The sequence below is a fragment of the Mobula birostris genome, chromosome 7 (assembly GCF_030028105.1).
Source record: "Mobula birostris isolate sMobBir1 chromosome 7, sMobBir1.hap1, whole genome shotgun sequence".
NCBI classification, from domain to species: Eukaryota; Metazoa; Chordata; class Chondrichthyes; order Myliobatiformes; family Myliobatidae; genus Mobula; species Mobula birostris.
The window spans coordinates 83,661,909-83,688,125 of NC_092376.1; the positions used below are offsets into that span (position 1 = coordinate 83,661,909).

Sequence of the window (26,217 nt, forward strand, 5' to 3'; positions counted from 1 at the left end):
GGCAGTGAAGTTGTCAGAACTATTCAGCATTTTGACCACTTCAGAATGTTCTTGATATTGAGTATGTGATAGGTGGAGAGGTAAATATAAAGCCATTTCAAACACAACTTGATGCATTGTCGGAAGTTTATTTCATCAGTAAATAGTTAGGAGTCAATTTTGGAAGAAATATTTTTGCTCTATTGCCATAGTCCCTGTTCCGTTGCAGAGGTGGAGTACAGTTGCACTGAAGAATTTTTAATCCCAAATGTGCTCATTAAAACAAATTAACATAAAGCAGCTTGAAATACTAGATGCTCAGAACAAAGTTGAATTTAGAAAATTATTAAATGAATTGATTTTACATTTACATAACTAAACAAGCATACTGTATCATATTTCACTTTCTAGAGAAAAGATGCTTTACATTGTCTACTAAGGACTATAAATCACTAAGAGGCAGATGTGAGAGCATCCTTCATGGGGATGAACCCACCGAAAACATCCACCCAGATCAGGTACCTGGCCGAGTACTAAAGACCTGAGATGATCAACTGGCTGGAGTGCTCACTGAGATCTTGAACATCTCGCTATGGCATTCTAAGGTATCCACCTGCTTCACAGCTGGAGAGCGGGACAGCTGTAGAGTGAGTAGAGGTTTCAATTATACCGGAGCCTGGGAAGAACGCTGTAAGCTGCCTCAATGACCATCATCCAGTAGCAATAACATCCTCGGTGATGAAGTGTTTTGAAAGGTTGGTGATGAAACGTATCAACCCCTGCTGAAGCAGTGACTTGGATCCATTCCAATTTGTCTACCAGAGCAAGAGGTCTGCAGCAGATGCCATCTCATTGACTCATCACTCAACCCTGCAACATCTGGACAAGAAAGATGCATGCACCAGGACGCTTGTTATCGACTACAGCTTGGCATTCAATACCAGCATCTGCTCAAGACTAATCAATAGGCTTCACGACCCTGGCCTTAATACTTTCTTATGCAACCAGATCCTTGGTTTCCTTACTTGCAGACTTCATTCAGTTCAGATCGGCATCAACATCTCATCCACAATCTCCATCAGCACAGATGCACCACAAGGCTGTGTGCTTAGCCCCCAGCTCTACTCATTTTACACTTATGATGGTGGGTTAGCACAACTCCAATACCACATTCAAGTTTGTTGACGACACCACTGTTATTGTCCGAATCAAAGATAGTAACCAATCAGCACACAGGAGGGAGATTGAAATTTTGGCTGAGATGTGCCACAACTATAACCTCTTATTCAATGTCAGCAAGACAATGGAGCTGATTATTGACCTGGAGGAGGAAATTAGAGTTCCATGTGCCAGCCCTCATTGGGGGATCAGAGCCAGAGAGGGTCAGCAACCTTAAATTCCTCCATGTTATCATTTCAGAGGACCTGTCCTGGACCCAGTACATAAGTACAATTATGAAGAAAGCATGGTAGCACCTCTACTTCCTCAGAAGTTTGTGAAGATTGAGAATGACACCTAAATCTTAAACTTCTATAGATGTGTGGTGGAGAGTATATTGTCTGGGTGCATTACAGCCTGGTATGGAAACACCAGTGCCCTTGAACAGAAAATCCTAGAAAAAGAAGTGGACATGGCCCAGTTTGCAACCTCCACCATTATGGCATACCTACATGGCGCTTTGTTGCAGGAAAACAGCATCCATCATCAGGGACCTCCATCACCCAGGCCATGCTCTCTTTCTGCTGCTGTACCCAGGAAGGTACGGGATCCTCAGGACTTACACCACTAAGTTCAAGATCAGTTAATTACCCCTCAACCATGAGCCTCTTGAACCAGAGAGGATAACTTCACTTGCCCCATCATTGAACTGAACACAATCTATGGACTCACTTTCAATGAGGCTTCATCTCATGCTCTCAATATTTATTGCTTATCTGTTTATTATTACTTTTCATTTCTGTTTATTTGCAGTTTATTGTCTTTTGCACACTGGTTGTATGGTTTGCTGGATGCAGTCTTTCATTGATTCTATTATGGGTTTTGGGTTTACTGAGTATGCCCTCAAGAAAGCAAATCTTATGATTGTATGTGATCGCGTACATATATTCTCACAATAAATTTACGTTGAAAATGCAATTACAGGATGAAATATTAAAATGAATACCCCTTTAGCTCATGGGTAGATACTATGGTTGGAAAGTTTACTTCATACTTGGACAGCTCATTTTTAGCAATATAATTGAACTTAGACTGCTTCTGGAAGGATGGTAAAATGCCAGCATAACAGCAGACACAATAAGCTTCAAACCCTTCACACCCTTCAATGAATCGGATCAGGTCACAGATCTCTCAGTGGGTGAGCATCTGGCGGACAGTGACCACCGCTTCCTGGCCTTTAGCATTATCATGGAAAAGGATAGAATCAGAGAGGACAGGAGCATTTTTAATTGGGGAAGGGCAAATTATGAGGCTATAAGGCTAGAACTTGCGGGTGTGAATTGGGATGATGTTTTTGCAGGGAAATGTACTATGGACATGTGGTCGATGTTTAGAGAACTTCTGCGGGATGTTAGGGATAAATTTATCCCGGTGAGGAAGGTAAAGAGTGGTAGGGTGAAGGAACCATGAATGACAAGTGAGGTGGAAAATCTAGTCAGGTGGAAGAAGGCAGCATACATGAGGTTCAGGAAGCAAGGATCAGATGGGTTTATTGAGGAATACAGGGAAGCAAGAAAAAAGCTTAAGAAAGGGCTAAGAAGAGCAAGAAGAGGGCATGAGAAGGCCTTGGTGAGTAGGGTAAAGGAAAACCCCAAGGCATTCTTCAATTATGTGAAGCAAAAAAGGATGACAGGAGGGAAGGTAGGACCGATTAGAGATAAAGGTGGGAAAATGTGCCTGGCGGCTGTGTAAGTGAGTGAGGTCCTCAATGAATACTTCTCTTCGGTATTCACCAATGAGAGGGAACTTGATGATGGTGAGGACAATATGAGTGAGGTTGATGTTCCGGAGCATGTTGATATTAAGGGAGAGGAGGTGTTGGAGTTGTTAAAATACATTAGGACAGATAAGTCCCCGGGGCCTGACGAAATACTCCCCAGGCTGCTCCACGAGGCAAGGGAAGAGATTGCTGAGCCTCTGGCTAGGATCTTTATGTCCTCGTTGTCCACGGGAATGGTACCGGAGGACTGGAGGGAGGCGAATGTTGTCCCCTTGTTCAAAAAGGGTAGTAGGGATAGTCCGGGTAATTATAGACCAGTGAGCCTTACGTCGGTGGTGGGAAAGCTGTTGGAAAAGATTCTTAGAGATAGGATCTCTGGGCATTTAGAGAATCATGGTCTGATCAGGGACAGTCAGCATGGCTTTGTGAAGGGCAGATCGTGTCTAACAAGCCTGATAGAGTTCTTTGAGGAGGTGACCAGGCATATAACATAGAAACATAGAAACATAGAAAATAGGTGCAGGAGTAGGCCATTCGGCCCTTCGAGCCTGCACCGCCATTTATTATGATCATGGCTGATCATCCAACTCAGAACCCCGCCCCAGCCTTCCCTTCATACCCCCTGACCCCCGTAGCCACAAGGGCCATATCTAACTCCCTCTTAAATATAGCCAATGAACTGGCCTCAACTGTTTCCTGTGGCAGAGAATTCCACAGATTCACCACTCTCTGTGTGAAGAAGTTTTTCCTAATCTCGGTCCTAAAAGGCTTCCCCTCTATCCTCAAACTGTGACCCCTCGTTCTGGACTTCCCCAACATCGGGAACAATCTTCCTGCATCTAGCCTGTCCAATCCCTTTAGGATCTTATACGTTTCAATCAGATCCCCCCTCAATCTTCTAAATTCCAAGGAGTACAAGCCCAGTTCATCCAGTCTTTCTTCATATGAAAGTCCTGCCATCCCAGGAATCAATCTGGTGAACCTTCTTTGTACTCCCTCTATGGCAAGGATGTCTTTCCTCAGATTAGGGGACCAAAACTGCACACAATACTGCAGGTGTGGTCTCACCAAGGCCTTGTACAACTGCAGTAGTACCTCCCTGCTCCTGTACTCGAATCCTCTCGCTATAAAGGCCAGCATACCACTCGCCTTTTTCACCGCCTGCTGTACCTGCATGCCCACTTTCAATGACTGGTGTATAATTACACCCAGGTCTCATTGCACCTCCCCTTTTCCTAATCGGCCACCATTCAGATAATAATCTGTTTTCCTATTTTTGCCACCAAAGTGGATAACTTCACATTTATCCACATTAAATTGCATCTGCCATGAATTTGCCCACTCACCCAACCTATCCAAGTCACCCTGCATCCTCTTAGCATCCTCCTCACAGCTAACACTGCCACCCAGCTTCGTGTCATCCGCAAACTTGGAGATGCTGCATTTAATTCCCTCATCCAAGTCATTAATATATATTGTAAACAACTGGGGTCCCAGCACTGAGCCTTGCGGTACCCCACTAGTCACTGCCTGCCAGTCTGAAAAGGTCCCGTTTATTCCCACTCTTTGCTTCCTGTCTGCTAACCAACTCTCCACCCACACCAATATCTTACCCCCAATACCGTGTGCTTTAAGTTTGCACACTAATCTCCTGTGTGGGACCTTGTCAAAAGCCTTCTGAAAATCCAAATATACCACATCCACTGGTTCTCCCCTATCCACTCTACTAGTTACATCCTCAAAAAATTCTATGAGATTCGTCAGACATGATTTTCCTTTCACAAATCCATGCTGACTTTGTCCGATCATTTCACCGCTTTCCAAATGTGCTGTTATCACATCCTTGATAACTGACTCCAGCAGTTTCCCCACCACCGACGTTAGGCTAACCGGTCTATAATTCCCCGGTTTCTCTCTCCCTCCTTTTTTAAAAAGTGGAGTTACATTAGCCACCCTCCAATCCTCAGGAACTAGTCCAGAATCTAACGAGTTTTGAAAAATTATCACTAATGCATCCACTATTTCTTGGGCTACTTCCTTAAGCACCCTGGGATGCAGACCATCTGGCCCTGGGGATTTATCTGCCTCTAATCCCTTCAATTTACCTAACACCACTTCCCTACTAACATGTATTTCGCTCAGTTCCTCCATCTCACTGGACCCTCTGTCCCCTACTATTTCTGGAAGATTATTTATGTCCTCCTTAGTGAAGACAGAACCAAAGTAATTATTCAATTGGTCTGCCATGTCCTTGCTCCCCATAATCAATTCACCTGTTTCTGTCTGCAGGGGACCTTCATTTGTCTTTACCAGTCTTTTCCTTTTTACATATCTATAAAAGCTTTTACAGTCCGTTTTTATGTTTCCTGCCAGTTTTCTCTCATAATCTTTTTTCCCCTTCCTAATTAAACCCTTTGTCCTCCTCTGCTGAACTCTGAATTTCTCCCAGTCCTCAGGTGAGCCACTTTCTCTGGCTAATTTGTATGCTTCTTCTTTGGAATTGATACTATCCCTAATTTCTCTTGTCAGCCACGGGTGCACTACCTTCCTTGATTTATTCTTTTGCCAAACTGGGAAGAACAATTGTTGTAGTTCATCCATGCAACCTTTAAATGCTTGCCATTGCATATCCACCATCAATCTTTTAAGTGTCATTTGCCAGTCTATCTTAGCTAATTCACGTCTCATACCTTCAAAGTTACCTCTCTTTAAGTTCAGAACCTTTGTTTCTGAACTAACTATGTCACTCTCCATCTTAATGAAGAATTCCACCATATTATGGTCACTCTTACCCAAGGGGCCTCTCAGGACAAGATTGCTAATTAACCCTTCCTCATTGCTCAAAACCCAGTCCAGAATAGCCTGCTCTCTAGTTGGTTCCTCGACATGTTGGTTCAAAAAACCATCCCGCATACATTCCAAGAAATCCTCTTCCTCAGCACCTTTACCATTTTGGTTCACCCAATCTACATGTAGATTGAAGTCACCCATTATAACTGCTGTTCCTTTATTGCACACATTTCTAATTTCCTGTTTAATACCATCTCCGACCTCACTACTACTGTTAGGAGGCCTGTACACAACTCCCACCAGCGTCTTCTGCCCCTTAGTGTTACGCAGCTCTACCCATATCGATTCCACATCTTCCCGGCTTATGTCCTTCCTTTCTATTGTGTTAATCTCTTCTTTAACCAGCAACGCCACCCCACCTCCCCTTCCTTCATGTCTATCGCTCCTGAATATTGAATATCCCTGAACGTTGAGCTCCCATCCCTGGTCACCCTGGAGCCATGTCTCTGTGATCCCAACTATATCATAATCATTAATAACAATCTGCACTTTCAATTCATCCACCTTATTACGAATGCTCCTTGCATTGACACACAAAGTCTTCAGGTGCTCTTTTACAACTCTCTTAGCCCTTATACAATTATGCTGAAAAGTGGCCCTTTATAATGCTTGCCCTGGATTTGTCGGCCTGCCACTTTTACTTTTCTCCATGGTACTTTTTGTTTCTACCCTCACTTTACACCCCTCTGTCTCTCTGCACTGGTTCCCATCCCCCTGTAGTGAACTAACCTCCTCACGCCTAGCCTCTTTAATTTGATTCCCACCCCCCAACCATTCTAGTTTAAAGTCACCTCAGTAGCCCCCGCTAATCTCCCTGCCAGGATATTGGTCCCCCTAGGATTCAAGTGCAACCCGTCCTTTTTGTACAGGTCACACCTGCGCCAAAAGAGGTCCCAATGATCCAAAAACTTGAATCCCTGCCCCCCTGCTCCAATCCCTCAGCCACGCATTTATCCTCCACCTCATCACATTCCTACTCTCACTGTCACGTGGCACAGGCAGTAATCCCGAGATTACTACCTTTGCGGTCCTTTTTCTCAACTCCCTTCCTAGCTCCCTATATTCTCCTTTCAGGACCTCATCCCTTTTCCTACCTATGTCATTGGTACCTATATGTACCACGACCTCTGGCTCCTCACCCTCCCACTTCAGGATATCTTGGACACGATCAGAAATATCCTGGACCCTGGCACCAGGGAGGCAAACTACCATCCGGGTCTCTGGACTGCATCCACAGAATCGCCTATCTGACCCCCTTACTATCAAGTCCCCTATCACAACTGCCCTCCTCTTCCTTGCCCTACCCTTCTGAGCTACAGGGCCGGAATCTGTGCCGGAGGCACGGCCACTGTCGCTTGCCCTGGGTAAGCTGTCCCCCCCAACAGTACTCAAACAGGAGTACCTGTCGTTAAGGGTAGTGCATTGGCTGTGATCTATATGGATTTTAGTAAGGTATTTGACAAGGTTCCACATGGTAGGCTTATTCAGAAAGTCAGAAGGCATGGGATCCAGGGAAGTTTGGCCAGGTGGATTCAGAAGTGGCTTGCCTGCAAAAGGCAGAGGGTCATGGTGGAGGGAGTGCATTCAGATTGGAGGACTGTGACTAGTGGTGTCCCACAAGAATCTGTTCTGGAACCTCTACTTTTTGTGATTTTTATTAACGACCTGGATGTGGGGGTAGAAGGATGGGTTGGCAAGTTTGCAGACGACACAAAGGTTGGTGGTGTTGTAGATAGTGTAGAGGATTGTCAAAGATTGCAGAGAGACATTGATAGGATGTAGAAGTGGGCTGAGAAGTGGTAGATGGAGTTCAACCCGGAGAAGTGTGAGGTGGTACAGTTTGGAAGGACAAACTCCAAGGCAGAGTACAAAGTAAATGGCAGGATACTTGGTAGTGTGGAGGTCAGAGGGATCTGGGGGTACATGTCCACAGATTCCTGAAAGTTGCCTCACAGGTGGACAGGGTAGTTAAGAAAGCTTAAGGGGTGTTAGCTTTCATAAGTCAAGGGATAGAGTTTAAGAGTCGCGATGTAATGATGCAGCTCTATAAAACTCTGGTTAGACCACACTTGGAGTACTGTGTCCATTTCTGGTCGCCTCACTATAAGAAGGATGTGGAAGCATTGGAAAGGGTACAGAGGAGATTTACCAGGATGCTGCCTGGTTTAGAGAGTATGCATTATGATCAGAGATTAAGGAAGCTAGGAGAGAAAGAGGATGAGAGGAGACATGATAGAGGTGTACAAGATAATAAGAGGAATAGATAGAGTGGATAGCCAGCACCGCTTCCCCAGGGCACCACTGCTCAATACAAGAGGACATGGCTTTAAGATAAGGGGGTGGGAAGTTCAAGGGGGATATTAGAGGAAGGTTTTTTACTCAGAGAGTGGTTGGTGCGTGGAATGCACTGCTTGAGTCAGTGGTGGATGCAGATACACTAGTGAAGTTTAAGAGACTACTAGACAGGTATATGGAGGAATTTAAGGTGGGGGCTTATATGGGAGGCAGGGTTTGAGGGTTGGCACAACATTGTGGGCTGAAGGGCCTGTACTGCACTGTACTATTCTATGTTCTAAGTTCTATACCTGTCTAGCCCCAGGAAATGCCAGAATAGAGAAGATAGTAATCATTATTATTGCTTGGTAGAAATTCATCCATCGAATGCATTGGCAAATGTTGTCTCTGTGCAATTAGTTACTTTCAACTTGCCATTAGTGCATCCAGCTGCAACTCCATGAAGGCTGTTAGGGATCTGGAGCAGCAGCTGTATGGATTGTACAGGAGAGCGAGGAGATAATCAATCAGAGTTATAGGGAAGTAGTCACCCTGAAGCTGCAGGAGGTGAGTGGCTGGGTGACCTTCAGGAGAAATGAAAACGTGCATAAGCAATTAGCGCCAAGCACCCCTGTGGCCATTCCTCTCAATAATAAGTATACCATTTTGGATACTGCTGTGGGGGATGACCTCCAAGAGGAATGCTATAGAGACCAGGTTACTGGCACTGAGCATGGGTCCGTGGTGCAGAGGGAAAGAGAGAGAAGGGAATGGTAGTGACAGGGGACTCAATAGTCAGAGAAACAAACAGCAGATTCTGTGGACATGAACAGGACACTCAGATGGCATGTTCCTCCCAGATGCCAGGATCAGGGATGTCTTAGATCGTATCCACAACATCTTGGAGGTGGAGGGAAAGCAGCCAGATGACATAGAAAGAAAAAGCAATGAGATCCTGAAAAGAGAATTTAGTGAGCAAGGCAGGAAGCTGAGAAGCAGGACCTCCAGGGTGGTAATTTCTGGATTGCTGCCTGTGTCATGTGCCAGTGAAGGTAGAAACAGGATGATTTGGCAGATTAATACGTGGCTAAGAAGCTGGTACGGGGGGGCAGGTTCTTAGATCATTGGGATCTCTTCTGGGGGAGGTATAACCTGTGAAAAAAAAGTGATGGATTGCACCAGTACCCAAGCGGAACCAATATTCTTGCAATAAGGTTTGTTAGAGCTGTTGAGGAGGTTTAAACTAATTTGGCAGGGGGTGGGAACCGAAGTGAAGGGTCTCAGGATAGGACAGATGGTAAAAAAGCAAAGCTAGCATGCAGTCAGACTGCCAGGAAGAGCAGACAGATGATAGGACATAATTGCAGCCAGTAAGGTGAGTATACGTGCATTAGGGATGCAGAATCAAGAAGGGTAGCAAATACGGTGCTCCAAGTGTTATATCTCAATGCACAAGAAATAAGGTGGATGATCTTGTTGCACTATTACAGATTGTCAGGTATGATGTTGTGGCTGTTACAGAATCATGGTTGAAGGATGGCTGTTGTTGGAAGCTGAATGTCCAAGGTTATACATTCTATTGGAGGGATAGGAAGGTAGGCAGAGGGGCTGGCGTGGCTCTGCTGGTAAAGAATGGCATCAAATCAGTAGAAACATGTGACATAGGATCGGAAGATGTTGTATCCTTGTGGGTTGGGTTAAGAAACTACAAGGGTAAAAGAGCCCTGATGGCAGTTATATACAGGCCTCCCAACAGTAGCTGGGATGTGGACCACATGTTACAATAGGAAATAGAAAAGATGTGTCAAAAGGACAATGCTGTGATAGTCATGGGAGATTTCAACATGCAGGTCGGTTAGGAAAATCAGGTTGGAAATGGATCTCAAGAGAATGAGTTTGTTGAAAGCCTACAAGATGGCTTTTTAGAGCAGTTTGTCATTAAGCATACTAGGGAATCAGTTATACTGGATTGGGTGTTATATAATGAACCGGAGGTGATTAGACAGCTTAAAGTAAAAGAACCCTGAGGAAGCAGTGATCATAGTATGATTGAGTTCAAATTGAAATTTGATAGGGAGAAAATAAAGTCTAATATAGCAGTATTTCAGTAGAGGAAAGGAAATTACAGTGGTACGAGGGAGGAGTTGGCCAAAGTAAATTGGAAGGACCTGCTGGCAGGGATGACAGCAGAGCAACAATTGTGTGAGTTTGTGGGAAAAATGACAAAGGTGCAGGTTAGATGTATTCCAAAAATAAAGAAATACACAAATGGCAAAATAGTACTACTGTGCTGACAGGGAAGTCAAAGCTAATGTAAAAGAAAAAGAGAGCATACAACAAAGCAAAAATTAGCGGGATGATAGAGGATTGGGAAGCTTTTAAAAACCTACAGAGAGCGACTAAAAGAATCATTAGGAGGGAAAAGATGAAATATGAAAGCAAGCAGCAAACAATATCAAAGTGGATATTAAAAGCTTTTTCAAGTATATAAAATATAAAAGAGATGAAAGAGGATATAGGACTGCTAGAAAATGAGGCTAGCAAAATAATAACAGGGGCCAAGGAGATGGCAGATGAACTAAATGAGTATTAAGATACTAGCAGTGTGCTAGGTGTTGAAAAATGTGATGGAAGAGAAAAGAGTGCAGTTACTATTACATGGGAGAAGGTGCTCAAAAAGCTGGAAGACCTAAGGATACTAAGTCACCCGGACCAGATGAACTGGAATCAATTGTTAAGGATGAGGTTATGAAGTACTTGGCAACACAGGACAAAACAGGACAAAGTCAGCATGGTTTCCTTAAGGAAAAATCTTACCTGACGAACCTGTTGGAATTCTTTGAGGAGATTATGAGTAGGATAGATAAAGGGGATGCAGTGGATGTTGTTTATTTGGACTTTCAGAAGGCCTTTGACAAGATGTGAAAAATGTCACTGCTTGCCAAGTTAAGAACTCATGGTATTGCAGGAAACTTACAGGCATGGTTGACTGGCTGATTATTAGGAGGTAGTGAATGGGAATAAAAGGATCCTTTTCTAGCTGGCTGCCAGCGACAAGTGGTATTCCACAGGGGTCAGTGTTGAGACTGCTTTTTTATACTGTATATCAATATTGTAGATGATGGAATAGATGGATTTGTTGTCAAGTTTGCAGATGATACTAAGATTAGTGGAGGGGCAGGTAGTGTTGAGGAAACAGGTAGGATGCAGAGGGACTTAGACAGATGAGGAGAATGGGCAAGAAAGTGGCAAATGAAGCACAATGTTGGAAAATGCATGGTCATGCACTGGTAGTAGGAATAAATGTGCAGACTATTTTCTAAACAGGGAGAAAATCCAAAAATCTGAGATGCTAAGGGACTTGGGAGTCCTTATGCAGAACACCCTAAAGATTAACTTTGCAGGTTGAGTCGGTAGTGAAGAATGTTAGGATTCATTTTAAGAGGGCTAGAATACAGGAGCAGGGATGTGATGCTAAGGCTTTATAAGGCACTGGTGAGGTTCACCTTGAGTATTGTGAACAGTTTTGGGCTCCTCATCTAAGAAAAGATGTGTTGGGTTGAAGAGGGTTCAGAGGAAGTTCACAAGAATGATTCCAGGAATGAAAAGGTTATCATACAGTATCAGGAATGTTGGATGACTTTGGGTCTGTACTTACTGGAATTTAGAAGGATGAGTGGGGATCTCATTGAAACCTTTTGAATGTTAAAAGGCCTAGATGTGGAAATGACGTTTCCCTTGGTTGGTGAGTCTAGAACCAGAGTACACACCCTCAGGATAGAGGGGCATCCATTTAAAAGAGATCCAGAAAAATTTCTTTAGCCAGAGGGTGGTGAATTTGTGGATTTTTTTGCTGCAGGGGGCTGTGGAGGCCAGGTTGTTGGATATATTTAAGGCAGAGCTCAATAAGTTCTTGATTGGACATGGCAAAGGTAATGGGAGAAGGTCAAGTGTTCACCTTCTCAAAAGATACTCTGATGTTGGCTTCCGAGAGAGGTTACAGGGTCACTAATGCTGCAGAGATTCACACAGAGGTAATTTTATTCTCCCTTTCAAAGCATGCATAAATAATTGTTTATTTCTAACCAAACATGTATACTTCTTTCTAAGTCATTTTCTTTCATGCTTATTCCTATATCTATTCTCCCCACCCAATTCTCATATAACTGCTTCCTTCACATCCACTCAGCTCAGCTCCAAGTTTCACATGCATTGGAATTGCAGAATTGATTCCTAAATGTAGCATCAGAAATAAGGATTTTGAAGTGCAATGCATTCAAGATGTCTGATAATATTGAAATGTGAAAATATTTTTCTAAACACTAATCCTCAATAATACTGCTTCCTCTGACTGAATACATCAATCAGGATCTGCCAGTGCTCTAATCTAGAGTGTACCCAAGAAATTAAAATAGCTACAAGTTTAAACAGCAAACACTTTTAAACATCTGCCATCTTCACTCTCAATTTTCCTTTCAAGCCTCTGTACTAGATGACATTTTAAATGGTTTGTTCTCTTAAAGTACCGTGCTCCTCTCTCCAATCAGCTGTCATCATTCGCCTTCATTTTATAAAACCTTTGCCACTCTGTCTCATCTCCATTTTTCTTTCCTTCTAAATCTTTCTCCAAGCAGTCACTTCTAAATCTGTGCCTTTCTATCAAGCAAACTGCATTTTTGAATCCTTCCAATCATATTTCCATATTAATGCTTAAATTACAAGCATTAAATTAGAAAACAGTGTTTCTAATAGTTTTTCTTAAATTAGAAAACTGTTACTTTTTGGCACCGTGGTAGCATAGCAGGTCGTGTGACACTAGTACAGCTGTGGGCATTCTGGAGTTCAGAGTTCAATTCTAGCACGGTTCTGAAAGGAGTGTCTGTACGTCCTCATCGTAAATGCATGGGTTTTCCCCAGGTGCATCAGTTCCCTTCCACAGTCCAAAGACATATGGGTAGGTTAATTGGTCATTGCAAATTGCCCCTTGATTAGGTTAGGGTTAATCGGGGTTGTGGTGTTGCTGGGGTGGTGTGGATCAAAGGCCCAGAAGACCCTACTTCAAGCATTCACTAAATAAATACTAACTTATCTCTAACTAGATGAGAACTTATTAACAACAGGATAATACTTTTACTCAAAGAAGTCACTCAGCTGAAGTATTAATTCTTTGTGTCCCCTGTGATGTTGCTCGACTTGCTGAGCATTTCCAACTATTTCTGTCATCATTTCAATTTCTGGATTGCACAGTATTTTGCCTTTAAAAATTTTCATTAGCTTGTTACTAAAATTTCATTGAAATCTTAAAGTTCAGTCAAGTAAAAAAGTTAGTGCTTTGCCTGCTAAGCATGTTCTTATTTTTCACCAATTGATAATTATATGAATTGCTATTGAGCTGATGCATTAACCAGTCAGTTGCAACTAGAAATAAAATATGATCAGAATGCACAATGAAATAGTCCACATCTATATGCCAACTTGTGTAGTTTCAGTGCAAAAAAAAGACTATTTCAACCAGAAATACAGAATATCAAATTGGATCCAACAATTCTAAGTGCATTCCTGTTAAATAATCTGTTTTTCCTGTGAGGCCCAAGTACCATGAAATTGTAATCAGTTTTGGCCAAGTTGTTTCCACACGTCTGTTATTCACACTGTGGGATATTCTAACTGTCTTTCCAGCCTACTATAACAGAAATTCCCTTCTGAAATACATGGGAGTAAATCCAGTTCATGCTTTCAAATTAAATATCACCATTAGTACATTGAGACAAGCCTATTTTACTGTAGTAAGATTTTACTGTGGGATATTCTAACAGTCTTCCCATCCTAATATAACAGAAATTCCCTCCTAAAATACATGGAAAGCAAAACCTGCTCATACCTTCAAATTAGTACATTGAGATACACATATTTTACTGTAGTAAGATGATTTTATATTAAATTATAATTAAATTAAGCTTGTGTACAGGTTCCAGAATGAAAATGTATTCTAAAAGCAGATAGTCTGGTCAACAGAAATCTTTGTTTGGCATTATAATCAAAGTAGAGGCCAGTAAGAGACTAGATGACTATTTCTGGATATGAAAGGATTGCTTGGGAAGAGGAAAATACTCAATGTTTTCAGCAGCAAATACTCTAAATGAATAAGTTACTGGATCAGTTGTATCATTCAGTGCAACATCGTCCTATGACAATTTGGCCCATTGTGTCTGTACCATCAAATGGTTTTACTGCTCATTCTCTGTTACTCTGTAATTGTTACCTTTGGGTATCCACCTTTCCCTTTTGAATGTTACAAAAGCATATGGCTCTACCAGTCTATCAGACAGTGATTTCCAGATTGTAACCTACAAAACAAGTACAATATACAAAATGCAGACATGAGGAAATCTGCAGATGCTGGAAATTCAAGCAACACACACACAAAATGCTGGTGAACACAGCAGACCAGGCAGCATCTATAGGAAAAGGTACAGTCGAAGTTTCGGGCTGGGACCCTTCATCAGGACTAACTGAAAGAAGAGATAGAAAGAAGATCTCCCCCTCAATCTCTTACTATCTCTTCTTTCCGTTAGTCCTGACGGAGGGTCCCAGGCCGAAACATCGACTGTACCTCTTCCTATAGATGCTGCCTGGCCTGCTGCGTTCACCAGCATTTTTTTGTGTGTGTTGCTACAATATACAAAAAATTCTCCTTGACTGCCCCAATCCCCTCCCATCCAGATCCACTCACAATCATTCCAATTCTGTTAGTTAATATCCTGAAGTATGTTGGGCATTTTACCAAATTAAAGGAACTATATAAATGGTGGAAGATGACAGTCTGCCTGTGCTCACTCCATCTCGGCAGAAATCCAAGACAGGAAAATCCACATCTAATGCCATCACAATTTACCTATGAACATCCATACCACAAGTTTATAGTTGCATTTTTTGTCCATCTCTAGTTACTAATCCAGCTACCAATATAAAGCATCTGGAACATGAACCCTATGCATTCTGTTATAGGAATCTGACGAACAAGACTCAATAATTCAGGATCAGCATCTTCCCCTCGGCCATCAAATTTTTGGAAGGTCTACGATACTACTTCACCATTCCCTTTTTTTTTGGCACTATTTAGTAATCTCCTGTCTTTGTGCTGTGCTGCTACCACAAAACAAATCTCACATCATAAGACTGTGATAATAAACCTGATTCTGTCTGCAAGTGAAAATTCTCAAAATATTTGCATCTCCATTAAAATCACTTCCTAATCTTCTCTGCTCACCAGCCAAATCTCTCACCCTGGTTTTAAAATCTTCTGAAAATCCTGAAATATGGGTGATTAGAACTGGACAAATTTGAAGCCAACTCCTAATCAGTATTTTTTTTAAATAGAAGTTTTAATAGATCTTTGTTTTTACTGTATGCTCTATGTTCTATGGTTCTATTTAAATAACCAATCACTTAACTTTAAAAAGAAAGCTTTTTGTCCTGACTCCTTCAAAAAGGTATTTTGATAACAATATCCCAGTTCTCTCCATTTTGTATATACTCGTTAAACCAATCCATTTAAATTTACTCACAAAATGCATTCCTTCATACCTCTCTGCATCAAATGTCATATATCATCTATTGCCTCCTTTCATCACTGTGCTTGCATCTAGCTGAGCTTCATTTTTAAAGCGTAGTATCACTTAAGCTTTGAAATAATGCTCCCATTCCAAAGTCCAAGCTATTTTTCTGAGTAGTAATTCAAATACCAGCCCATGAGACCACCACTATGCTCTGCTTTTCAGCCTGTTAATGAATTCCATATCTGTGTTCTAACTGCCCCATTAATCTCAAGGAATTCAACTTTCTAGCAAATGCCCTTTGTAAGCCCAGAGCACACTCATTGCTATGCATTCATCTTCATCAACTGTCTCAGCGATCTCAAACAACTCAATTTGCTGTTATTGAATCAGCAGTTATTTATCCTTCTTTGTAGGAGGGGCTTCGGGGGGGGGGGGGGAGGAAAGAAGGGAAGAGATAGGGTTGAAAAACCTTGTAATATATCCAATCAGAAGATTGTCCTAAAGCAAGCCTTAATCTAAATATCTGATGAAAAAACAAAATTATTTGATTACTAATATAAAATATTGCTTGAATAATACTCACCACTGCACATTAAATGTGGAGGTTGTACAATTTGTAGCCAGTATTTACACCTAAAATGATTTTGTTTTAAAATTTAGAGATGGCGTGGAGTGAACAATTAATAATGACCAGTTAACCTATCCAGCATGTCTTTGAACAGTGGGAGGAATCTGGAGCATCCAGGGAAAACAGATGCATTCCACGAGGAGGACGCACAGAGACCCCTAACAGAAAGGCACAGAACTAGCCAAGCAGTAATAGCTACACTACTGTATTTTTTTTTTACCATAAATGCTTATTCCTTTACATGTACAGCAAAGCATGATTATTTTCCTAATTATGAATTTTGTTGTAATTGTAACTTACCAATGCACTCGCTGAATGTAAAATGGCATATTAAAGTGTTAACTCACACATGTAGTCAGATTAAGAAATGAGCAAGGGTACTTTCAAATTTACAGCAATGAATTAATACAAGGTACCACTTTTGCATATTCCTTTATCCAAAATTCTGAAATCCAAACAGCTCTGAAGTCCTAAGTTTTTTTCACCAACCGCTGACCTCACTCAGGTGTGACGTGGCGGCACTAGCAAAGGCCGCCAGACATCAGTTGTGGCTCAGTGCTCGTACTGGTTACACATGCATTTGCTGTTCACTGATATTTTGTGTTCACTGTTGACTTTGTGTTTAATTTCACTACGAAAATGTCAAAAGGAGCTGCAGGTACCCCTATGGGTAACAATGAGAAAAAGAGAAGGAAGCATCTATCGTTATCAATAACACAGAAAGTGGAGTTATTGCAGAAGCTTGATCGTGGTGTGTCTGTGCAGCGTCTTACTGAAGAAAATAGTGTCGGAACTACCGCTGTATATGATTTAAATAAACAGAAAGACAAGTTACTGAAGTTTTATAGTGACAGTGACATTCTACATTTATTCCAATAAGTCATTTACCATGTGTTTGATCTGGTTCGTTTGAAGCTGTATGTTTTTATGTTTTATTGAATGTTTTTGTTGGAAATAAAACTTTTTCTTGTTATTATCCCCTAAACAATACAGCATAACAACTATTTACATTGCATTTACATTGAATTAGGTATTATATGTAATCTAGAGATGACTTAGAGTATACAGGAGGATGTGCGTAGGTTTGGTGTGCCACTGGATTCTAAAGTCCACTGCACTGAGACCGGTTAAATAAGAGACTTAAACATACGTGTTTTTTGGTTGCGCCGGGGGGGGGGGGGGGGGGGTCTGAAATCCAAAAAATTCTGAATTCCGAAATGCAACTGGGCCCAAAGACTTCGGATAAGGGATTGTGGACCTGTAGTTCCAGAAGCAGCAAAAAAAAAGTGATCCCTACAGAAGTCGGCTTCAGGAGTGGTAGCACCTTGTAAAAAAAATAATAATTTCAAACTCTAATCCAGAATCAGGCCACAAAATCTTAATGGAACTTTATGCAGCAAGGTATTAGAGTATACTGCAACAGTATTCTTGTTCTGATCTACACAAGAATTGAATTGATAACCAACCCAAAAGAGTAGACCTCTAGTTGAACTGGATGTTACAATGTATTTACATGTTCCTGCCAGCATCCCATCTTGCAAACCTCAAACTGCATTCCAGTTTGCACTTGTTCAGTTCATCCATTACCCAGGTTAACATTATATACTGTATATTGGCTTTCTGGTTGGTATACTATACATTTTAAAATTCTCACTAATATTCCATCCAAACCCCACCAACTTCTGTGCTCTTCTTCATATTTGCAACACTACAAATATTTTTCTTTCCCAGATTGCTTTTACTATTGTCCAAATTTTGACGCCCATACTTTCCACTGCTCAGCCACAAGATACAATTCTGATAAAATTACCATATGGACAATATTTGTTCCTCAAGACCTGGTCATTATAACATTGTTGTTTTTGGCAAATTGCTGTGCACAAATTGGTTCCATTACACTGCAGACTTCTAAAAACATTAGCTGAAAGTACTTGGTATTTTCACAAAATAACATACAAAATGAACATAAAGTCAAGTTAGTCCATCTCCAAACCTACTTCCCTCTCCCCTACAATTTCCTGAAAAACCATTAGACTTTTTTGTAGTATCATGGGCCAATACCATTAGGCAAGGGGTCCACAGACCCCAGGCTGGGAACCCCAGAATTCGACTATATACATTCAAATATCTGTATGTTGTGTCAAATTTTGTTTGATAAGGCTTTTGTTTGGAACTTTATAATACAAAAATGCAGTCAAAAAGCAAATTTTTAAAATTTGATTCCCATAGAACGACAATAACATCATCTTGTTGCACTTAACAAAATAAACATCCTACATATAGAAACCTTTGCAAAATTCTTCACTTACCCCCCTATTGATGCTCAAACTTCTGCATCAAATGCAGGGTTTCCCAACCTTTCTTATGCCAAGAGGTCCATGGATCCCTGGTTGGGAGCCCCGATTTAGAGCATAATAGGGAGATTGTTATAACGTTAACATCCCAGTGCAAGAAAAAGGCAATCACAATGTAAAGAAAATTCTTCTAATTGTACATTTACATTAAGACAAAATGCATTCCATAATATACAAGAAATGATTTATTAGTAAAATGTTTGTACAAAAAGGCAGTTCTTGAGTCATCACAAAATTTCTACTGAAGCAACAAATAAAAGGTAGCTTAAATAATGACATTTACTTACAAAAGAATTTATTTTTAATTTGTATCATTAACAAATAAGTTTAGAGTTCTTAAGAACTTTACCGTTGCCCAATTTAATATTTGCCCAAACCTCTTGTTTCCCTATTAAATTTTTCTATTGATTATAGTAAAACAAGTGGTGTATTTCATGTTTCTGGCAACCTCATTGGAACAACAAGAGAAGAATTAGCTGCAATCTTCTATTTTGCCCTGCTCCCTCTGAGTGGGGGAATAATAAGTCTTGCAGCTGCTCGGTACCTTCCATTTTAGTGAACACAATGCTTGGCATTGAATTAAATATAATCACACAGAATTGATATTCACCACTTAAATCAAAACTATGAAAAACAATCTCTTACTTTCTACTTTTTAAAACCAATTCATTGCCACACCATTTATTCTGTACCCATGTGTCCAATTATCAAAGTAAATGATGCTGCTATTATAAATGTTGCAACTATATACAAAGTTATATACAGAAATAGCACCAACATTGTGCAAGGATTATACATGATTTACAAACATTACACTTGAAAACTAATTTAGCAACTTGAGTGAAAGAAAATCCACGAATCAAGATTTCTTTCATGTTACTCTAATGATTTTATTCAGACTAATTATTACCTACAGAAACCAGCATAAGCCCCGGCCTGATGGGCCACAAGGCTCGGGACAGACTTTGACTTTGAATTATTACCTACACCAACCATTTCCACACTGCAAATATCAAACTTCAGTATGTCACATTGTCTGGTTAACTTTCTCTCCCATTTGGTTTTTAAAACATGAAAACTGAACAAAATTAATGACAGTTGACATCAATACTAGCAGAATATTTGGTTGAACAATGACAAGGATAACTAAAATATTGTCAATAGTTCAAAATGAAGTTGCTACTTCAGAGAGTTCCATATTGAGATACCTTGTTTGGTATCTTTGTCCAGTAGTCCCTTGTGCTGAAGAGTTTGTTTTATTATGCCTTTGTATTGTTGGTTGGCAAAAGGGATGTAATGACCTTCCAGAATCACTGGAAAGAACCATTTCGGATGTCTGAGGTCCTGACTTTGATGTATGACCATACAGGTGTGTGCGTTTCAAGGAGTGATCCTGTAGAACTGGTTTTGCTGTAGAACATGATGAATGTAAGAATGCAGTAGGAATTGAAGAATAAGCAACCATATAGCTCTGTTTGAGCTGAGGAGATAAGTCGCTGCACTCTTTCATTTCAGATATCAAGTTATAATGTGGAGCAGAACTACAAGGCAATTGGTTTTCTTCAAGACAGGATAGTTCTAAAATGGAATAGAATATACAAATTATACAAAAAGTCAATGATTTAGAAATATAAAGCAATTTAATGGATAAATGTAGACTTGGCACATGCAACAATATTTTAGGGTACACATAAATAAAGCAAATTCTGGGTAGATAGCATTAAGATTTCAAAGTAATTAAGGTACATTTACCATTTTCTCTCTGATCAATAGCTAGATCTCCTCTTCTCATTGCATCTCCACTTATATCAGAATCACTATCATTGAAGTCACTGTCACCTTTTCCACTGTCTTTTCCACTAAATACCTCTTGGGATCTGTGTAGGATGAGAAATAATTAAATATTAATTTCAAAATGCAGATGAATTTTGAGGGAAAGAATCAGGTTCCAGTTTTCATCACTATTCCCTTTGGACACACATAACGGTTTTAAGTGCAAAGCTAAAAACCTACATGTTAGAATGTGCTACTTACTTTCTGTCTTGGTGAACGGCAACTGCACAGAAGGTTCCATGATGAAGATTAGACTCCAATATCACGCTCTAAAACAAACAACACAAACACAAATAAATTAAACATTATAAATCACTTACAACAAGATTTCCTGTGAATATAAAATCATGTTACCAGTGCAGAAGAAAATGCAAAATGATTACTTCTACACATAAATGACAAACTCACTGTAGCAAATACATACTCAAGCTGTGCATGAATCCATGATTGTACAAAGGAAACTGCATGACTCCATCAGTTTCAAATTAGATGCTGTTGGAACCTATATTCAGCACTTACCAGTATGCCCAAATCATGCTTTCATCCATTAAACAATGATAAATTATACATTTACAAGAACTTAATATACGAGTGCAAACCGCTGAATTCTGCTAGAGCCATTTCCCGGCTGATATAGTGTATATAACGCCTCTTATTTGTCCTGCCTGTATAGCTTACATTTAAGGCAAGACCATGAACAAAGTAAATGAAGAAAACTCTTCCACATAAGCTACAATAAAATCCAGTACTATCCCAAAATATCTGAAAATTGTTATCCACCTTATGTTTGAGGCAAATACTAGCTTACTATTAACAAACAAACTGAATAGAAATCATTTTCTCATGCCAAACTGAACTAATTTGCTGTCCAAGTTGTTTGGCTACACCTCTTCAAAGTGAAAGTGAACTTTTACAAGCACCAAGTCTCACTCCTTCAATATTTAATTATTGTTGGAGATATATATAAAACATCAATTTCTTTTCAAATTAAGATCAAAAAGCTCATTGCTAGAAAAAAAAGCAATAATTTTCATTGTACCCAAATTACAATAGAGGTTCCACTCCACTCCAACTATATAACAGATAAACAAACTAAAGATTAAGTTTACTTGAAAGTGAAAAGTCTTTCCTTGTACTTATGAAGGGTCTTCAACTTCAAGTGTTAATTCTGCTTCCTCCCCCCCCCCCCACACACAGACACACACCTTCTGCCTCACCTGTTAAGCAAGGATGTAACGCTGAGGCTTTAAGGAACTGGTGAGGTCTCACTTGTAGTATTGTGAGCAGTTTTGGGCCCCTTATCTTAGAAAGGATGTACTGACATTGGAGAAGGTTATGGCCTCAAAAGAGAGGATGTGAAAAGGATATTTCCTATATTGGGGGAGTCTAGGACCAGAAGACACAGCTTCAGAATAAAGGAACATCAATTTAGAAAGGAGATTAGAAAGAACTTCTTTAGCCAGAGAGTGGTTCCCACTGGCAGCTGTTGAGCCAAGTCATTGGATACATTTAAGGCAGAGGGTGATAGATTCTTGAGTAGTCAGGGCACAAACGGTTACGGGGAGAAGGCAGAAGTTTGGGGCTGATTGGGAAATAGATCAGCCATGATGAAATGGTGAAGTAGACTCGATGGGCCAAATGGCCCAATTCTGCTTCTAGTATCGAATTTATCTTGGACAACAGTGTAAAAATGGCAAACAATAAACTGCATCAATTGTAAAAGATGAAATAATTTTATTTAATGAAAAAGAAAATCCTAGAGGATCCAAGATGCCTGAGCAGGAACTTTACCATTGTGCACTTTGCAATGTCCCCAAGAATAACATTATTAGTGAAGGGAAACAAGTTTGATTTATTCAATTTTGCCTTGCATGTTAACATTGCCACGTCTGTCCTGTCAGTACTTGACCTTCTGATCTAATTTGCAGTAGAAAATCCAGTTGGTCTAGATATTGTCCAAGGAAATCTGCTGTCTGATTCTGCATCAAATTAGATCATTACACAACAATTGCATGTCAGCCTTAAAAATACAATTTGGATTTTAATTAATTTAATTGCATTTGCAGTAAATTAAGGAGTTTGATTTTATCCAAACTTAAAAGTTATTTAAATATTACTTAATATCAGGGAAATGGGATAAAATCTCAACGGTCTTGACAGGTGGACAGGTCTCGTTTTGATACATCCACTTGCCTCACTTAAGTCAACTAAGAACAACATCCCATCTGGCTATTTCAGACAGAAAGATCATCTGTAGTGATCCAGTGTTGATCACTTTCAGGCAGTCAGGAATATAATCCACAAATTTAGGCAACGGGTGTCACTGGACGAACCCAGACCCACCTAATGCTGGAAATAACGGTGGCACTTATACTATTCGGCATTATCGCCAACGAAATTTCCAATCTACTTTGTTCTGATGCTTTGAAATTAATTAATTGAACATAAACTTGGGGATAGCTTGTTAATTGCGTTTGTATGGTTAGTAATCAGAACTGGGCATAAATAAACTGTCATGCTTCCAATACATTGGAGCTAAATAAATCTATTTCAATATACCTGGGACGATCGACATTCAAAATGTTCCATTCCAATGCAAAACCATGGCCAACTTAAAGAAAGACACTCTAAAAAGCACAAAGTTAACGGCACTCGGCTAACGTTACAAACGAACGTGTGTGATCCCTATTATCGGAACAAAACATCAAATATTAAATTCTCAAGAAACCAGCAGGTGAAATATTCACACATCCATTTTAATTAGAAAATCATAGCCAATTACCTCTCCGGTGACCGTAGGACTCGACTCGAGGATGCTCGGATCCTTGGAATTGCGAGGACCACCAACTTCCAGTTCACCCTTCACCGGGGAAGGAGTCGAATTCAGCAGCAAGTCACCGACTTCAAGCTCACTGTCCCTCTGGTCGGAGACTTCCTCCCGCCTGAGGCCTCCCGAGAGGTCAGCCTGGCGACCTTTGGGCAATGGGACCGTCTCTGCGAACTTGGTCACCTTTCCGCCACTCCGGCAGGTAGCTGCCACTCCGACAATGGCCATGAGTAGGGCCGCGCAGCCGCCCGCCAGCACCACGATGACCACTAACGATGTGTCCCAGCTCCGCTTCTCCGGCCGCAGCGGCGCGTTGCCCCCGGCAGCTTCGGCCGCCGCCACCACCAACTGCAGAGTGGCGGTGGCGGACAGGGCGGGCCAGCCACTGTCACTGACAGCCACGACGAGCCGCAGGGCCCCGGGCCCGAGCCCGAGCGGCCGGCGGCCCAGCTTGATTTCGCCGGTGCCGCTGTCGATGGTGAAGAGCCCGGCCTGGGAGCCGCTCAGCAGCCGGAAGCTCAGCTTCGCGTTCGCCCCTTCATCGGCGTCCCGGGCCCGCACGCGCGTTGCCAGGTAACCGGCGCCGCCGTCGCGAGGGAGCGTGATGACGCAGCAGGAGCCGTTGCCCGGCGGCGGGTGCGTGATGACCGGCGCGTTGTCGTTGCGATCGGCCACGGTGAGGAGGACGGTGGCCGAGCTGCTGAGCGGCGGAGAACCGCCGTCGGTGGCCTGTAGCAAGAGCTGGGCCTCGGGCAGCGACTCGCGGTCGAAGGAACGCAGCGCGTAGATGGCGCCGGTGGCCGGGTCTACCGAGGCCAGGGCCGAGCCGGGTCCCAGCAAGCGGTAGGTGACCCGGCCATTGTCGGCCAGGTCGGGGTCGCGGGCCACCACGGTGGTCAGGTAGGTGCCGGCCTGGTTGTTCTCCAGCACAGAGACTCGGTAGAGGCGGCGGGAGAAGGCGGGCGCGTTGTCGTTCTCGTCGGTCAGGCGCACGGTCAGGGTGCGCACCGTGCGGCGCGGGTCGGCGCCCAGGTCCTCGGCCAGCAGCGTCAGGTTGTACTGGGCGGCCCGCTCACGGTCAAGCGGCGCCGCCGTCACCACCATGTGGCTGGAGCCGTAGGCCGGCCGCAGCTCGAAGTGCTGGTGTCCGGAGAGCGAGCAGGAGACGCGGCCGTTGGCTCCCGAGTCCCTGTCCGAGGTGCTGACCAGCGCCACCAGACTGCCCGGCGCCGCCGCCTCGCTGATGTGGGCCAGGCCGCCACCGCCGCCTGGGGCCAGCAGCGCGATGCCGATTTCGGGCGCGTTGTCGTTGACGTCGAGGACGCGCACGGTGACGGTGCAGCCGGCGGCGGCGCTCGGCGGGACCCCGCGGTCGTGGGCGCGCACCTCCAGCCGGAAGCTCGCCCTGCTCTCTCGGTCCAGCGGCCCGGCCAGGCTCAGCCGGCCCGTCTGCGCGTCGAGGCTGAAGAGGCGGTGGATGGGAGCGGGTAGCTGCGGGCTGAAGCTGTAGACCACCTCGCCGTTGAGGCCCAGGTCGGGGTCGGCAGCCTCCAGCTGGAGCAGCGACGAGCCGGGCGGCGCGTCTTCCCGCAGCTCCACCGTGAACGAGCTGCGCTGGAAAGCCGGGCTGTTGTCATTCGAGTCGAGCACCTGGACCCGGAGCCGGGCCACCCCGGTCCGCGGCGGGTCGCCGCCGTCCTCGGCCTCCAGCTGCAGCACGAACTCCGCCTGGCTCTCGCGGTCCAGCGCCTCGACCAGTACCAGCTCGGCGTGAGCGAGTCCGTCGGCACCGCTGCGCAGCTCCAGCGCGAAAGGGCGGCTCGGCGACAGCCGGTACTGTTGCAGCGAGTTGGCGCCCACGTCGGCGTCGAGAGCCGCCTCTAACGGGACGCGAGTGCCCGGCGCCGAGCTCTCGCTGATTTCCACCCGCAGCTCCGAGCGCCCGAACACGGGGGCGTGGTCATTGATGTCCCGCACTCGCAGCTCGACGCGGATCAGCACGAACTTGTCCCCGGACAAGTTCACCACGTCGAAGAGCAACAGGCACGGCTCGGCTCCCGTCTGCTGGCGGCACAGTTGCTCCCGGTCGATGCGGCCCCCGACCGTCAGCTGCCCGTCGTTCTCGCCGACTTCCACCAGAGACCAGTTGGACTTCTGCATCAGGCGGAAGCTGCCCGCCGCTTCCAGCTGCAGGTCTGCCGCCAGGTTTCCAACCACGGTGCCGGGCGGCTCCTCCTCGGAGATGGAGTACTTGGCTGTTAAGCCGTCGGCTCTCGGGGTGGTTAAAAGTACGAGGAGGAGACAGCAAGAGAGTCCGGGTAATGGCCCAGTTACTGGGGCAACAAAATTGTTTCTGCCCCTTTCACTGACCATCATGCATTCGGGGGTCCACTAATAAACTCTTGAATTAATTCCTGGCAGTGAAGAGAACTCGTAGGACTTGTGTCACGGTGTACCCCACTATTAGCAAATGGGTACGAACTGTCATTGAAATACCCCCTGAGTGTGACTGCAATCCTCGGCCCGCAAGCGTTTTATTGGTCATTGCATGCAAATAGGAAGGCTATTGGCCAATCCAGATCCTCCAAAGGCGACCAAATGCCGTTTGTTTTTGTTGTTCAAGACATGTGCAGCTTCCAGGACCAACAAATTTTATATAACAAATCCCAAATGTCAAGAGTTGATGAGCTTGCTGTGAAACTGGATTTAATTTGAGCAATATGAGCAATGAGTGCTATTTGAAAAGATATCGAGAATGTGGTATTTGAGGCCAATAGACCACGAAAAATCTAGTATACCCTTTCAGGAAATTCATTTTTCTGGCGATTTATGATAGAATTCTACAGATAGATTAACGCAACTACTAGAATCAAGATTTTCTGTTTTTCATTTTTATTGCACATTGACATGGTGTGTTGTACTTTGCTGTGATGTGACTACTTCTCTGTCAAATTGTTATTAAAATAAAGAACTTA

General features: G+C 43.0%; 1 protein-coding gene across 1 annotated transcript; it reads right to left on the reverse strand.

The window, feature by feature from the left end:
* Window positions 1-18,785: 18,785 nt before the first annotated feature.
* LOC140200324 (protocadherin-8-like) lies at window positions 18,786-25,714 on the reverse strand. Its single transcript, XM_072263496.1, has 4 exons — window positions 23,198-25,714; window positions 20,617-20,684; window positions 20,335-20,459; window positions 18,786-20,160 (listed from the first exon to the last, which is right to left on the reverse strand). Exons 1-4 carry the CDS (start codon window positions 25,616-25,618, stop codon window positions 19,748-19,750), a joined length of 3,027 nt encoding a protein of 1,008 aa, XP_072119597.1. The 5' UTR covers window positions 25,619-25,714; the 3' UTR covers window positions 18,786-19,747.
* Window positions 25,715-26,217: the final 503 nt, after the last annotated feature.